At 39.6% G+C, this 17,118-nt stretch overlaps 1 protein-coding gene across 3 annotated transcripts in view; it reads right to left on the bottom strand.

Annotated features, from left to right (window-relative positions):
* The window catches only part of KIF3A (kinesin family member 3A), a 51,359-nt gene that overhangs the window by 17,240 nt on the left and 17,001 nt on the right, over window positions 1-17,118 (bottom strand). For 2 of the 3 annotated variants that reach the window (XM_073355659.1, XM_073355661.1), the window contains exons 9-16: window positions 16,799-16,915; window positions 8,658-8,814; window positions 7,507-7,687; window positions 7,029-7,139; window positions 5,734-5,859; window positions 3,227-3,280; window positions 2,136-2,204; window positions 1,012-1,136 (exon numbers count right to left, since the gene is read on the bottom strand). In XM_073355659.1, the coding sequence (XP_073211760.1) occupies window positions 1,012-1,136; window positions 2,136-2,204; window positions 3,227-3,280; window positions 5,734-5,859; window positions 7,029-7,139; window positions 7,507-7,687; window positions 8,658-8,814; window positions 16,799-16,915 (940 nt within the window). Of the gene's footprint in view, window positions 1-1,011; window positions 1,137-2,135; window positions 2,205-3,226; window positions 3,281-5,733; window positions 5,860-7,028; window positions 7,140-7,506; window positions 7,688-8,657; window positions 8,815-14,468; window positions 14,541-16,798; window positions 16,916-17,118 lie in introns of all 3 variants that reach the window. The other variant, XM_073355658.1, reaches the window with a different exon arrangement.

Here is a 17,118-nt window from a genome sequence, read left to right on the forward strand (position 1 = left end):
AGGAGAGGAATGTAGCAAGAACTACACACACAAATGTTTAAGGTGTTAAAGTAGGCCACTTCTTAAGTCACTTAGACTTGATGTGTCTTTAAGAGTCAAATTTACCACACTTTATGCCTCTTAACTTGACCCCAAAAGTTAATGTTTCTTGCCAAAGCCAACTCTCCCATGATAAAAAACTACATAGCATGCGCAGTATGTTTTTTCTATTGACTATAAATCTTCACGCACTACAGTCAGTTAAAAAGTGTACCTTAAAATCTGGGGTATGTGTAACATGACTGAGTAAGCATAATGTATGATGTTTGCTGACTTGGTGTTACTGTCCCAATCTTAATGCTGGTGGGCTTTTTGTACAATTAACCCAAACTGGAACCAGAACTAAACTTAGCAACTCCCAAACCTTGACTCAGACTGAGTCTCTACCTCATATCACCTAAGGAACTTTATATTCCTTTGTGTAGGCTTCAGTGATTTTAGCATTGTTGAGGCATGTATTCATATATGTCTCCCATGTAATTCCATTCTCCATTTTATTTAAATACCACTATTTATACTATGAAAAATCTTATACCCCTTTTTATAGTTCTCTGCAGACATAGGACTATTTAGTTTGAAAAAGTTAGTTTTTTAAATGTCAAAATTATTTAAAAAGGGGGGAAAAAGAAACTGTCAATTTTTGAAAAAACGGAGGAGAAATCAGAACCAGCTCTAATAATTTGAAATCTTGGCAACAGAAAATTGCCCTTAAATCAACAGAGCATGCTTTCCAAGTATTATGGCTTTTGATCAGCATTCACTATAGTTCAATGACTTTCTCTGTGGAATGCATTACAGCACTGCTCAAAGGGCCTGGGGTCCTGCTGTTCATTCCTTAACTCCCATTCAAATTAAAGGGATGCCCAAATGCAGCCTACTGGACTGATCCCCAAAATAAACCTTTAGTTAGGACTTAAAACACTTCACTTGGAAGTTCCCAACCACATACAAAACCATTTCACAAGAACTCACCTTCTATTAGTTTTAGGCCTTGATCTTCCTTTTGAAGTCCTCGGCCTCTCTAACTTCATCAAAGACTGCCTCAGGCTTTCTTCTGTGTAAGCTAGATAAACATGGGAAAGATCCACCTCAAAGGGCTAGGGAACGAATACACAGAATCCATTTTACGACTGTTAGTATATGTTCTTCTATAACACTTAGCAAGTGCTTCATCAAAACACAAAGACTATAAAAACAGAGTTAGAAAGTTTTACAGCAGGAGATGCAGCACATATGGTAGGGCCCTACGAAATTCATGGTTGTTTTGGTCAATTTTATGGTCTCAGGATTTTAAAAATGGTAAATTTTATTATTTCAGCTATTTAAATCTGAAATTTCACAGTAATTGTAGGGGTCCTGAACACACACACGCACACAAAAAGTTGTGGGGTGGTCACAAGGGTTTTTTTTTTTGGGGGTGGGGGGGTGGAGGCGAAGAGGAGTTGCGGTACTGCTACCCTTATTTCTGCACTGTTGCTGGCGGCGGTGCTGCCTTCAGAGCCGGGCAGCTGGAGAGCGGTGGCTGCTGGCCGGGAGCCCAGCTCTGAAGGCAGAGTCACCGCCAGCAGCAGCGCAGAAGTAAGGATGGCACGGTATGGTATTGACACCCTTACTTCTGCGCTGCTGCCTGCAGAGCTGGACCCTCAGTCAGCAGCCACCACTCTCTGGCCGCCCAGCTCTGAAGGCAGCAGCACAGAAGTAAGGGTTGCATAGTGTGGTATTGCCACCCTTACTTCTGCCCTGCTGTGGGCGGGGTGCTGCCTTCAGAGCTGGGCACCTGGCCAACAGCTACCGCTCCCTGGCTGCCCAACTCTGAAGGCAGCACAGAAATAAGGGTGGCAATACCACGACCCCCTTGCAACTCCCTTTTGGGTCAGGACCCCCAATTTGGGCAACGCTAGTCTCCTCCATGAAATCTGTATAGTATAGGGTAACAGCATACAAAAGACAAGATTTCATGGGGGGAGACTATATTTCACGGTCCTGGACACATTTTTCAAGGCTGTGAATTTGGTAGGGCCCTACATATGGGTATTCATTGGCTTGTACACTATAGATCTATACAGTTTGATCCATATTTAAGAAGAGACACTTACATCTTTTTCCTTTTTATCTGGTACCGGGGTCTGTTTTCTCATGTTGTTCCCTGTATATGCAACACATTTCTTAAAGAAAGAGAAAGATTCGTTAGCAAAGTCAACTATATTATAAAACTGATTGCATGACGGGGTAGGTTTATATTTGCTTCCAGCCTCAATTCAATTAATCTGGGAGTTTACAAGATGAAAGACACACTTTGCACCTTTTACCCATCATGACAGTTAAGATTAGCTTGGATTAGAGCTGAATGAATAATTTTTTAAAAATCCACTCATTTCAAACCAATTTTTCTCTCTCTCTCACCAAAACAAAAAAAAAAAATATTCAAAAATTTTTAATTTGGGTCAAATCAAAACATTTGACATTTTTTGTCTTGAAATGTGGATTCAAAACATTGTAAAAAAACAGTTCATTTTGACATTTCCAACATTTTTGTTGTCCAGTTTTTTGTCAAATTCAATCCCAAATTCACGAATAATTTTAGTGCTCTGAAAAATGCATTTTCGGATCTTTATTTTTTTTTTTTTCCTTCCTGCTCAAATGCAGCTGGGATGTTCTTTATAAAGTGCCTGAAGCAGAACTTCCTAGGACTAGTGGCTAAATAGAACATCTATAGCTCTGCCACTTTTACTACCCTTGGCAGTTTGCCAGTCTAGTGAACTTCAGACCATGATGCAAGATAAATATATATACACAAATATATATTTCTGTAAGATTTCAGATGATCTTTTCTGTTCCAGCAACATGGCTGGTAATATTGTTGGTGACAGCTGCAATGGCTTTGATTAGCTCACATCAATGAAACACCAAAATCCTCAGAAAAGACCCAAACAAAAACCTGCCATAACATCTGGGATAAGTAACAAACCCATCACAGAGATCTTGCGGTCAGTGTCTTAAACAATGGACTTTCAGGGAATTGTAGTAACACTGACTCTCCATTATGGCACAATCTAACTAGTCAATGAAAACTGTATAGCTAAGGTTGGCGAGTTAGCCTGAGAACCCTCGCTTTCATTTCATACCCCTTGAGAACCTTTGCATTGCACTAGTGTAGCTACCTGCATTTTCTATCAGCTAAGCTTACCAACTGCCATTCTCCAATGTCTTCATTCCAGTGAACATAGTTTTCAATCATTTCCTTAGAAGAAATAAGAAAAATAATTGTTCTAGGTTTGTGAACTTTAACTCTTCATACACTCTAAATACATCTTCCATAAGGCACACCCAAGAGATCATGGGCAAAGTGAATTTAACAACAGCATTAAAGCCCTGTTAAACATGGCTCCTCCTCAAGTCAATTTAATCAAGGCTGATTCATTGATGTGGATGACCATACCCTGTTAAAAAACCACACCCCACACTGAAGGCCATGGCCTGTGAGGATAGGTCTACACTGCCATAAAAAAATCCGTGGCAGCAAGTCTCAGAGCCTAGGTCAACTGACTGGAGCTAAAAATTGCTGTGTAGATGTTTGGTTTCAGGCTGGAGCCCAAGCTCTGAGACCCACCCTACTTGTAGGGTTTCAGAACCTGGGCTCCAGCTGAAGGCTGAACATCTACACTGCAATTTTTGCCCCGCAACCTAAGCCTGAGTTAGCTGAACTGGGCTAGCCATGGCTGTGCATCTTTTATTGCAGTGTAGACATACGCTTAGTCTGAATCACCTGTTCCAGGGCATATTGGAGTACCCTGCACATGTACAGGTCTCCAGTCATTAAGATAGTTGTCTGGGTGTGATATTCATAAAAACAAAGGAAAAATGCTTAGTGTGTTTTGTACTGGGTGGTGAGAGATATTTAAATTGTCAGGTTTCAGAGTAGCAGCCGTGTTAGTCTGTATTTGCAAAAAGAAAAGGAGTACTTGTAGCACCTTAGAGACTAACCAATTTATTTGAGCATAAGCTTTCGTGAGCTACAGCTCACTTCATCGGATGCATACTGTGGAAAGTGTAGAAGATCTTTTATATACAGACAAAGCATGAAAAAATACCTCCTCCCACCCCACTCTCCTGCTGGTAATAGCTTATCTAAAGTGATCACTCTCCTTATAAAATGTGTGATAATCAAGTTGGGCCATTTCCAGCACAAATCCAGGTTTTCTCACCCCCCCCCCACAAACCCACTCTCCTGCTGGTAATAGGATTTGTGCTGGAAATGGCCCACCTTGATCATCATACACACTGTAAGGAGAGTGGTCACTTTAGATAAGCTATTACCAGCAGGAGAGTGGGGTGGGAGGAGGTATTGTTTCACGCTTTGTGTGTATATAAAAAGATCTTCTACACTTTCCACAGTGTGCATCCGATGAAGTGAGCTGTAGCTCACGAAAGCTTATGCTCAAATAAATTGGTTAGTCTCTAAGGTGCCACAAATACTGCTTTTCTTTTTATTTAAATTGTCAGATACAATGAATCTCAGGCATACCATAAACTGGTGAGCCAAGAGAACACTACAAAGAAAGTTCTAGGTACTGTCATGTTGTGCGTCTTTTAACATCAAATACTGCTGCTAACTTCATCTTCATCCAACTGTCCCTAGACCAGAACGGGTCCTGAAACATCCCATTAGTCATTCTGGAGAATGGATCAATTTTCATTCATTTTCTTGTAATGAACTGATAGCCCTGTTTTGGGGGGATCTGCACCAGTTTTAACACTTTGCCTTTGGGTAGGCTACATAAGCTGGCTTTGTGCCTTGTAACTCCTACTCCCTTTTGATGGGAACTGTTCATCCTCAATCAATAATGCTTTTTATAGTAGGAGGTCCAACAGGAGATTTTCATTTCTGTGAAGAGCAGAGTGAAAGATGAATATTTAGGATGCGTTGGCAGAGTTTGAGCCTGTAGTTCCCTGTTGATGTAGTCATCAGCTATTTGTAACCACTGTTGTCCAAAAGCTACTCAGTCCCAGGGTGAAGTTACCACAGTGGACAATTACAGGTATACATTTTCCTATTGTAGAGATGGCCTTCAATTTTAGAAAATACTTCAGATCTTTTAGACAGAGGGTGGAGAGGAAGTGGATCCTCCCCAGATAATCAAGTAATTGCTTCACTTTATCAGTATACTCAACCAGGCTTTTCAAAGCATTACATAAAGACTACAGGGAGCAAGGTGACTGGTGAAGTCATTCTGTTTAGTGAACAATTGTAATGCTCACCAGAAACCTCTGTCTTGGTATTTTCAGAAGATTGACTCAGTCACATCTGGGGTCTCTGATTCTCATGTTTTTGACAGTGATTTAAAACTAATATGGAAATGTGACAGAGTTGTGCCTGGTAGCACGTTCATATAACTGTGTTGGTCTGAAACCTAATTACCTTGATTTTCCTTCTAATTAAATTCAATTAGAGGTTTGCTGTGTTTTATAAATACTCTTTTACAAATATATACATAAGTTAGAATCTTAAGTGGCTCATTGTTTTTTGTGCGATGCTATTTAACACCTACTAGCTCTAACAAACTGGATACAGAGATGAGGTGTGCTGAGTCACTCCCACTACTGATGGGGACAGAAGGAATGCTGGAGGAATCAATGGGTGTGTCTAACATTACTAAAAACCCCAAATCCAAGACTAGGCTTCCCTTCCTTTACCTGGTAGTCCTGAGGAATGAAGTTATCTATGATGAGCATTTGAAGACGAAGCTCCCTGCTGAGCTGCCGAATATTCTCCAGCAATCCTTCAATCTCTCTCTGATGTTCCTGTTGCAGATCTGCCATCTATGGACAATAAAGCAAGCCATCAGGAAGCTAGAAGTAGTTCAAACATGAAAGCCCTTCAAAAAGTTGTTGGCCTTTCATCATTCCACCTCCATTTAAATTCACAGGCAAAATGAATTCATTTATTATAAACTATCCCCAAGAATTGATAAATTTAAACATACGAGCTCAGACTGGCACTTTTTGCCTACAAGACTTCTGCAAATCCCTGCTCTGCACTTGTTGGAAGAAACCAGGAGCAGAGCAGTCTAGGTATACCCTGTTGAAGGAAGGGACCTGCACACCCTAAAAAAAATCCCATTATCCAACAGACTACTATGCAGCTCAGGCAACTGCAGGAAGCAGCTCTCGGCCTGAAGACCTCCTGCAGCATGGGCTACAGGCACCAGCCAACAGACATTCTGAGCTCCCACAGGTTGTAGGGAAAGGGAAAGAATGTGGTAACCAGGTGGCGGGTGATTGGGGATCCTGGCCAGAAGGATAGGATAGGGGAAAAAAGCTACAGAAAGGAGAAAAATATGCCACGGAGATGAAAAGTCACAGGAGAGAAAGAAAAAAAAAACAACAACAAAAGTGAAATTCCAAGGGAGATACAACTAAGATAAATTATTAATCCCATATTCTGTCAAGTGATTACATTACTCTGAAAGAAAAGATAAGAGACTATTCAAGTCAAGCAGAAGCAGGCAATTGTGCAGAGCAAGTGTGTTGGCAACTGATGATTTTATAACACGTTTAGCGATAACTGGTGATTTTATTAAAGCTCCAGCTCCCAGAGTCATATGAATGAGACCCTCCGCTTTCATTTCAAAGAAAAATAATTCTCGCCTTCATTAGGGTGACCAGGTGTCCTGATTTCATAGGGACAGTCCTGATATTTGGGGCTTTGTCTTATATAGGCGCCTATTACCCCCTGCCCCCGTCCTGATTTTTCACACTTGCTGTCTGGTCACCCTAGCCCTCGTAGATTCAGAGAAAAGCTTGAAGATGTAACCCCCAGAGGCTCAGATTACCAGCGTTCAGTTAGTTCTCTGAAAACATACAAACCAAGAGGTGCTTTATAAAGACACTGGTAAAGCACTTTTCCAGGGTTACATAGTGTAGGGCACATATTTACAAACTAAGTCTGTTTTGGAAATACTAACTAAACAACTCTTTTGGACACTGACCTCTGATTTTGCAGCCATTAGCATTGTCCAGACTTTCTTCAGCTTCTTGGTCTTGCCCTGTGCCTCTTCCTGCAGGCTGGTGTACTTCTCCTCAATGTCCAGGCGCTCTTGCTGTTTGCAACATTTAAAAACAAAAGGCAACACACAATTTACTATTGTTAGAGAAGCATTTGGCTGTGGTATAGCCAGAGGAGAAACTACTTGGACTAAGTGAAGTGCCGGCTCTGCCTACACTGATCTGTATCACACACGCCCCACTGTTTTTACGCGCTGCTATAAAGCTCGTCCTTGCACACACTTCTGTGCCAGAGAACTGCCTACCCATTTCAGGTGTCAGTCTCTAGGAACGTTGGCATCAGCTCCTGCCATAGCTTCCATATCAAGCGTGCACACAAGGCTGAGAGAGACAATGGAAGGTGAGCACAATCAGTCCTGTCAGTTAAGATCATCAGCACTACAATAAGGAAGCTAATCAAACCTCTTTTTCCTCAAGCTCTTTGCGAAGCTGCTCAGCTCTTTTTCTTCGCTCTTCAAGCTCCATGTTAGATTCCTCTAGAAGTTTCTCCTGCTCCTCAGCTTTTGCCAGCAAGTCCACACCTCCCACAATCACCTTCTTCTCCAAAGCTGATAACTTCTCCAGCAGCGACTGGTGTTCCTGTCTGATGAGAGAGACAGGGAGTGGAACACCATGTATTCCAGGCTCTCTCTAGTGGTGGGGCCTGGCCTGAACAATGGGTCTGAACTGTGGGCAGGAGAGGGCCTGAACACTCATCTCACTTTCGAGACTGCAAGAAGAAGAAAATACAAGTTACTGGAGAGAGCTGCAGCTAAAAGTCAAACAGGGCAGCTGACAGTGAACAGTCTCTCCTGCTGCAAATCCTCCCTTCCACTGGGGGCTGCTGGGGCACTGAGATCAGGGAGACTGTCTCCTCCTCCACTTTCAATGCTCCCTCTGCTGGGGCTCAGGCAATGTGGGGACCCAGGAGGAGAGAGAATAAGAGGTGGCAGCAGCAGCTGTTTACCTCAGGGCCTTGGTGGGAAGGAGAAGAGAAAATAATCACACATGGGGGCCAGAGTAAGACAAGCAGGGATCATGGAGGCTTCACACAGGAGTCCATTACCTCTCCAGCCCTTGTCCCACCAGCCATGTGCCTTGTGCTCTGCCCTGAGGCCCTGTGAGAACTCACAGGTCACTTTTCAGCTCCAGCCTGGATCAGTCTTTCCACATCAAGATAAGTTCTGTGCCCAGAATCAACCACCTCCATCTCATTAAACTGTATGGCAGTAAAGGCTGTTATGATGGTTCTTAGTATTTGACTACTTCATTAGCAGTCAATACATACAGGAGCTTGTCCAGCTTTTTCAAATTTGGATTTTATTTTTTTTTAAAGCTGGCTGAAATTTTGAAAAAAATTTAAAAAATGCATTTTTTTTTTAAATTGGATTTTCTGACCAGCTCTAACCTACACAGGAAGCTCATTTGCTTTAACAGCAGGACAGGAGAGCATTCATTTTGTGCATCCCTGCTTTAATCAACCAATTCATTTGAATTTCCACCAGTCACACATCCCTAATTAGATCTGATTACTGAACTGTAAAAAAAAATTGTTCTTATGATACAGTACTAACTGGGCTTTGAGCAGATCTTTCTCTCTCTTCTCCAGTTCAGCCCTGGCTTTGTTTCTCTCTTCCTCTTCCATGTCAAGCTTGGTTTCAAGTGCTTTTCTCTCTTCCTCAATCTTGGCTTGCATCTCTACCATTTTATCTGGGGAAACTTTCTTCTTGCCTTTGGAAAGATTCAGGTTAAGGATGAATTATTTGATGACAAAAATAAAACACTGTCTTTTATTATAGAAATCTTCACTATCTTGTCATCCGATTTCAAATTAAATGTGATTTTCAACAAAAGTTAAATAAAAATATTTCAATGGCAATATATAGTTATACCCTATCTCTGCTCCTACTGGAGTGTATAATAGTACTATTCAGTGCAAATGGATATTTAATAGATGCTGGTGATGCTTCCCAGCTCTGTCAGGAAACCAGCTTGTATCACATCACTGTCCAACACAGGCAACTTTTATACTAAACGTTTTAGAGTAGCTTTGTTATTAAGACTTCAACAAAGCCATCCAGTGGCACTTTGGAAACTGGACAAGAAGAAAAACAGTAACTGACTTATATGAAGAAGAGTTAGGTGCACACCAGACTAGTTCCATCTTAGAAATCTAGTGACATTTACAAGCCATTCAAGCCCTGCTTTTGCTATTTATTGCCACTGGGGACACAGAAGTATTAAGCTAATATTAGTGTATAATAGTAAAATCAAATTTAAAAAAAGAATAAAACCGTTGTGAAAAAGTCTGCCATCTTAAAAAAAAGCCAGAAGTTTGAGACCTAAATTACTTTAAAGGGATAATGAAAAGTTAGTCTGCACAGTTCAATACAGAGTTTATTTTTTAAGCAAACTTTAAAATGTAATCACTTCTCTTTATAATTAGATGCTCAGGTTTCTTTTTGTAGCCTGTTAGGAGAGTTGAGTTCTAAAGCTAAGTTCAGAATTCCACTTTCCAAAAATTCACACTGGAAGAAATTTTCTCCAAGATACCCTTCTGTACTGCATTCCCTATGGAACGTCACTGCGAAAGTTAGCAGTAAGATCTTTTAAGACTGTATTGTCCACAATGAAGAACTACAATGTGCAGAGAAATGCAGAAAAGCCCGATTAGATAACAGCAGATAAGGGATGGACAACAGCTTGTGGACTCAGATTGTCTTTGTAGCAGTATCCATTCAGAGATTCTGGGGTGGTGCGATTTGTAATGGTCTATAAAGGTAGTACTTTGACCACTGGTAAAAAGTAAAAAACAAACCAGTTTTTTACACTACACCTCCGTGATTACAATGGAGGTAACTTGAGCAGCTAACTGGTATTCAGACTGAGTTCAGTAGCCCTATAAGGTCATCTGAAAATAATTCAGAATTCTAGAACAAGAAGAATGGCTCCTATAAATCATCCTCCAAATCTCAGAGATCAACATTAGTTGAAAAATAACTTTGGATTGGGAAGATCTTAATTACAAAACTGCACAACATATCAATGCATATGAACATGAACAGGTTTCGGATTAATTGCACGAGGGGTCGCAGAGAGCATAGCAAGATACCAAGCTAATTTAGATTTCTAGAACTTTTAGTGTGTGGAAAATACCCTTTATTTACCCTGTTTTGATTTTTCCCAGCTGCATTCTAACAAAATCTAGACAAAAGAAAACTAACTTGAATGTGTGAAAATCCAATAGCAACAATTTACCGCTACTGCAGGGGAGAAAAAACAAGAAAAAAAACCCTGCAGAATACCCTGCCAAACATCATCATTTGGTAAAAGGCTCTCCACTGCGCATACACACACAACTTTTGTAAAGACACTGAAACATCACCTCATTAATTTTTAAATTAGGGCTGTCAAGTGATTAAAAAATTAATTGCGCAATTAATCGCACTGTTAAACAATACTAGAATGCCATTTATTTAAATATTTTTGGTTGTCTTCTACATTTTCAAATATATTGATTTCAATTACACAGAATAAAAAGTGTACAGTGCTCACTTTATATTTATTTTTTATTACAAGTATTTGCACTGTAAAAAAAGAAATAGTATTTTTCAATTCACCTAATACAAGTACTGTAGTGCAATCTCTTTATCATGAAAGCTGAACTTACAAAATGTAGAATTAGGTACAAAAAAACCGCATTCAAAAACAAAACAATGTAAAGTTTTAGATCCTGCAAGTCCACACAGTCCTACTTCTTATTCAGCCAATCGCTAAGACAAACAAGTTTGTTTACATTTGCAGTAGATAAAGCTGCCCACTTCTTGTTTACAATGTCACCTTAAAGTGAAAACAGGTGTTCACATGGCACTGTTGTGGCCAGCGCCACAAGGTATTTATGTGCCAGATGCGCTAAAGATTCATATGTCCCTTCATGCTTCAACCACCATTCCAGTGGACATGCATCCATGCTGAGGATGGGTTCTGTTCAATACCAGTCCAAAGCAGTGCAGACCAATGCATGTTCATTTTCATCATCTGAGTCAGATCTCACCAGTAGAAGGTTGATTTTCTTCTATGGTGCTTCGGGTTCTGTAATTTCCGCATCGGAGTGTTGCTCTTTGACGGCTTCTGAAAGCATGCTCCACACTTCGTCCCTCTCAGATTTTGGAAGGCACTTCAGATTCTTAAACCTTGGGTCGGTTAGAAATCTCACATAGATACCTTCTTTGTGTTTTGTGAAATCTGCAGTGAAAGTGTTCTTAAAATGAAGCTGTCTCATCATCTGAGACTGCTATAACATGAAATATATGGCAGAATGCGGGTAAAACAGATCAGGGGACATACAATTCTCCCCCAAGGAGTTCAGTCACAAATTTAATTAATGCATTATTTAACACGTGTCATCAGCATGGAAGCATGTCCTCCTGAATGGTGGCCGAAACATGAAGGGCCACACGATTGTTTAGCATATCTGGCACCTAAATACCTTGCAATGCCAGCTACAAAAGTGCTATGCAAATGCCCAATTCTCACTTTCTGGTGACACTGTAAATAAAAAAAAAGAGGGCAGCATTATTGCCTGTAAATGTAAACAAACGATTGGCTGAACACGAAGGAGGACTAAGTGGACTTGTAGGCTCTGAAGTTTTACATTGTTTTGTTTTTGAGTGCAGTTATGTAACAACAACAAAAATCTACATTTGTAAGTTGCATTTTCACGACAAAGATTGCACTACAATACTTATATGAAGTGAACTGAAAAATACAATTTCTTTTGTTTATCATTTTTACAGTGCAAATATTTGTAATCCAAAATATACACCTTGATTTCAATTAGAACACAGAATACAATATATCTGAAAATGTAGAAAAACATCCAAACTATTTAATAAATTTCAATTGGTATTCTACTGTTTAACAGTGCAATTAAAACTGTGATTAATCACGATTAATTTTTTTTGAGTTAATCGCGTGAGTTAACCAAGATTAATCAACAGCCCCATTTTAAATACACACACCCACACCCACCAGAAATGGGGGTGGGGAGGGGGAATTATGTAGGTATTTGGGTGTAGTATATAATTTCATGGCAGGATGTGTGACAGTAATTCAGGAACAGGACAATCAAAATAATTTGGTTTAGATTCCATTTGCTTCTCCTGTTGGCCCAATGGTAAGAAGTAGCAACATGTAGGTTCACAGCCGCAATATGTTGCTTGACCAAGCTTTGGGCAATATCCTTTAGAAGTTTGAGCTTTCTGTGAAATTCTATATAGAGAAATCCTTAAGCAAAAAGGTCAGGGACAGGTGAATGAAGGAGCCTTACCTGTCAAAACACATTCTTAGATCTTCTCAATTTTAAAGAATGAAAGTTAGATTGAGCAGCAAGACCGTTTACAAGCTCTGTATCGGTACTATATCGATCACAAATCAATCACACCAACCTGCTTGATCTTGCATTAAGAGGAAGTAGTAAGCAAATCGCAGATAGGCAGCATATGCATAAAAAAGGGAGGAAAAAGAAAAACATTACTGCTTGATTGTTTTGTTATAAAGATCATCAGTATCAGTATAAGGATTAATCTAAATCTGCATCTACAGACAGAAAAAATCAGCAGAATAATCATTGAGAAATAAGAGGCCATTAAAGCAAATATTTGTGTTACGATTTATGGTTGGCCAGAGTAAATTTTCTGAACCAAAGGATACTTTTTTTTTGCATATTCAGATTAATCTTCAAACCATTCTTGCATTCTCCTATTCAGTTCAATATAACGCAGATTCTATATATGACATTACGAGCCTGCCGCAAAGATCATGCCCTAAGAAACATCAAAGCGGGCACCTACCACCCTAAAGTAAGACTGAGTTATGTTTTCAAGGTAGCCAATTTTTTTTTACATTACCTGTAAAACCTTAGCACACAGAAAGAAAGCTTGCTTTGCATTTTAGCGAGATTTCCAAGTCAATTCTTTGTTTTATATGATCAACTGCACATATGGGATTTCAGCACAAGATTTCTATGTTCAATTAAACAGGATATTAGTAGGTTAATTTGCAGTAACTGATGCTTCCATAGAGGTATATGGCTAATTTTGGTTATTCAAGCAGGTGTGATCAGAATGAAACAGGAAAAGAAAAAGAAAAAAGATAATGCAGAAGGAAGACGACATGCAAAAGATCCACACAACATATGAGGACAATTACTATTTTGACTGTAGAACAAGTAGTGTTTATTCTACCACTGACGGTCTGAGCCAACTTCCACCGTAATAAATTGGAGTCTCTTCACTGACTGATGGGAGGTGGACTGGTCCCCAACTAAGTATTTCAGTAGACAACTTGCCATTAAGTGATTTGCCCACACCCAAATATTCTGGTTAAAAGCAAGTTTGGAAAAGCAAATGCATTTCAATGCCTCCAATAAAGTAAACCACTAGAGGGTTTTTACATTTTAAGCCTTCTTGACTGTGACAAGTAAATGGGATTTTGTATTTTACTATTGGTGGAAAAATGTTAATACCACCAATAAATGAACAGTTTAGAAACTAAGGAGCTCTCCTTTTTAGATAAAACTAGAAGATATCAACACCATGAACTATCAGCCTCTCTCTGCCTAAGAAAGGGGAAAAGTGTGACTTGGGCTTGCAGAAGTAAGATACAAACTAGTGTTAGAAAGTTCCCACCAATCTGGAATTAGGGCTTTTAAAGAATATTTTGAGTAAAACAGCCATAATTAATTAATTAATTCTGGTGTTTATAAGGGGACCAAAAAGCCCTGCCTGGAGCCAGGGGCAACTAAGCCAATAGTTTCTTCATCCAGACTATTGGCCCCTTCTCTGAACAAAGAATGACAATGATGCCCAAGCAAATGATGATTTACAGTGACTTGGATATCTTTCCACAATAGACAAGTCACATTTACTTGCCACCCTTAAAGATCTGAATCCAGATCTCTTTAGATCAAAGGACTGTGAATTAATCAGATGCTATCTAGCCCCCTTTCCAGATTATAAATCTAAAGTAAGATTTTGATTGTTCCACTGATTTGTTCTCTGCCAATGTCTCAATAAAGAAGGAAGCCAATGAAACAAAAACTGGAATTGGATTTTCCATGCTATTTCCCCCCTCTCTTTACAGTTAGCTCGAACAAAGCACTAACTTGCCTTACATTTTCTCAAACATTAAGCTAAGTTGCACGTTGAACAATTGTTTAAAGCTTGGAAGCAGCAAAAGAAAAGCATGCTTTAGCCAATTTATAAACCCACATTTTTCTCTTAAATAAAAAAAGTGGCAGGGAGCAGTGTGGCATTTACAAAATGGAGTGCACAGGTTATGGAAAGGCCAAAGCTTTGTTAAACGACTTAAGAGCTCCCACTCACTAGTGAAGGACTTATCCAGAGGTTTCTCTATGACAGAGCATGTGGAGTCTGAACTACTGGTGCTGCTACTGCCTGGAAAACAAAAAAGTAAGACCCACGGAAAACCCAGGAAAGAAGGAACAAGAATATGAAGAAACACACAGCTAAAAATTAGTTCCAAAAGAAAGAAATCCAAAGAAGCCCAGAAGAACCAGCAAACTGGTTTGAAAAGGCAAAGTAATACTTGTGTTTGGAAGCATTTGCTTGGATCCCACTTCGATTCACTCCTGTAGAGCCACCATTGTATACTCTAAAATGTAGGCTATAGAACAACCATATTTCAGCAAAAATCCATCCTGACCATGTCTAGTATGAGACAACAAAAAAATCACTAGTCATATTGGGTAATTGCTCAAAATGAAAAGTGACCCACATGCCTATTTTCACCTTAATTCTACAGATTATGAAAAAAATATTATGCACCATTCATTCTGTTATCAGGCACATGACTCCAAGAAGGATTTGTCCTATAAAGGGTCATAATACCTGCCTGCAAAGGGGCAGTTACTAAAAAGAAGCCTGTTGATCAGGTCACGAAGGTAACTAAATCACAAGAGAACACTTGACTCACCGTGCTATTTGGAATCAACTAGTTTAACGCAGCAACATAAGTAGTGGTGGTCAGTTTTTTTGCCACAAGAAATGACCCTCGCACAAGAGACAAGTGCTAGGCTACAGACCTATTAAACAATGGTATAGGCAATGAATTTCTAGAATCAATGAATCGTAATTGACAGGAGATAGCACCATACAATCCTCTGAACTGGCATACGCTGAAGATTTATAGTACTTAACAATGAAGGGCATATTACTTCACTGAGCTAAATTCTGCACTCAGATAACCTTCTGGATTTGCACCAGTTAATCCGAGAGCAGAACTTCAGCCCCAGAGATACTTCTGTAATTGTACTGAAGACCAGTTACAACAATTCTACTTTTTGCCCTTATGGGCTGATAACCCATTATGAACATCAAGTAGAGTACATGTAAAAGTAAAATCATCTAACCAATTGAACGCATGTGAACAAAACAGAAAGGCCACTTGTGGATTTTTAAAAACACACCAGGTAACCATGCCAACAGCACTAGCAGCAACTTGACTGAACACGATAAACAGCTATAACATGAACATTACCCATCAAAAACAATCCCACATAAGCTTGAAATGACTTGTTTAAACCATACATCATACTGTAGATTTAATATGATTATGTTGCAATACTGATCATCAGTAATGTGACTGAAGCCTCCTTAAACACCAACAATGAAACAAATTGTAGAGAAAGCTGCAGAATTTAGGCTCAGGACAGAGTTCTGGGAGTTCACTGTGGCAAGAAGCACTTTTTACATCTGAGTAAACCTTTAAACATAAAAAGGTTAATTAAAACTGGCATTTGAGCTTGGGGCCCCTCTGAAGAAAACAGACAATTTGTGACACTAATGAAAGACAAGCCAAATGTAACAGATTCCTTCCAGCATTAAGTCTGGAATTCTGTTTAAACACATTCTACACTTCAGACAGGAAAGAAGTCTGAGCACTAAAAATAGTTTAACGAACAGGATGAATTTAGCTTGTAATATTAGAGCCCATTCCTACAGTCTTTACTCCCAGCAAAGAGAAATCAATGGGAGTTCCTTCATCTCTTCCATATACACAGCAGGCTCTTATTAGACAAGGCCACTAAGTTTCCTGTTTTTTGTTTTGTTTTTTGTTTTGTTTTTTTTTTTTTTTTAGAAACTGCTCTCTCTCCTTGCGGTAGCTCGTTAGACTCTCCCTCCCAGGGTTGCCAACCCTCCAGGATTGTCCTGGAGTCTCCAGGATTCAAGGATTAATCTTTAATTAAAGATTATGTCATGTGACGACACCTTCAGGATACAGCGAAGCAAAATTGGCAACCCTACTCCCTCCCCACAACTCCATATCCCAGAGGCAGTTCTGTTGTGTGGGTTTGCTATCAGTCTCATAGACATGCGCACAGTAACAAGCCATACATGGCCACCCTTTTGTAACCAGGGAACCACCACGTAAGAGAAAGTTACTACAAGCAAAACTACCTAAGTGGAAGCAGATGCTATATAAAGGTATAGCAGTCTAGCTAGACTGACTGCTTCAAATGGCTTCGTTTCTACAAGAGGCATGATAATTGCAGCGGGCAGTAGAACTTTACTACAGTCTCAGTTAAGTTCATACTTATGCAAAGTTGCATACTGATTCCTTCATGCAAAGAAATTTCCGGAGTCAACTTCTTGACGACTAAGGACGAGAGAATTGGAGCATGCGAATACCTTACCCCTTCGTTTTTTACGCTTTTCCCCATCCTCTCCAACCTCCCCATCTTCTTCTTCTTCTTCTTCATCTTCATCTTCATCTTCAGAACCACTGATATCAGAGCCAGATATCTCTTCCCCTAAAACACAAATATATGTTTCCAAGGCACTCTCTTTCACAGCATATCAGACAATTAATTATAACAGCAGCATTTTATCTACCTTCAACTTTATTTGAGCAGTGTCTTGGCAGCAGATACTAAATGACTGTACAGGCAATGCAAATTTGGGAAAGATCTGGGTTTTTCCATTTGTTTACTCATGTAATAGGTACATGTTTCTT

This window comes from Lepidochelys kempii, chromosome 8 (assembly GCF_965140265.1).
Source record: "Lepidochelys kempii isolate rLepKem1 chromosome 8, rLepKem1.hap2, whole genome shotgun sequence".
NCBI classification, from domain to species: Eukaryota; Metazoa; Chordata; order Testudines; family Cheloniidae; genus Lepidochelys; species Lepidochelys kempii.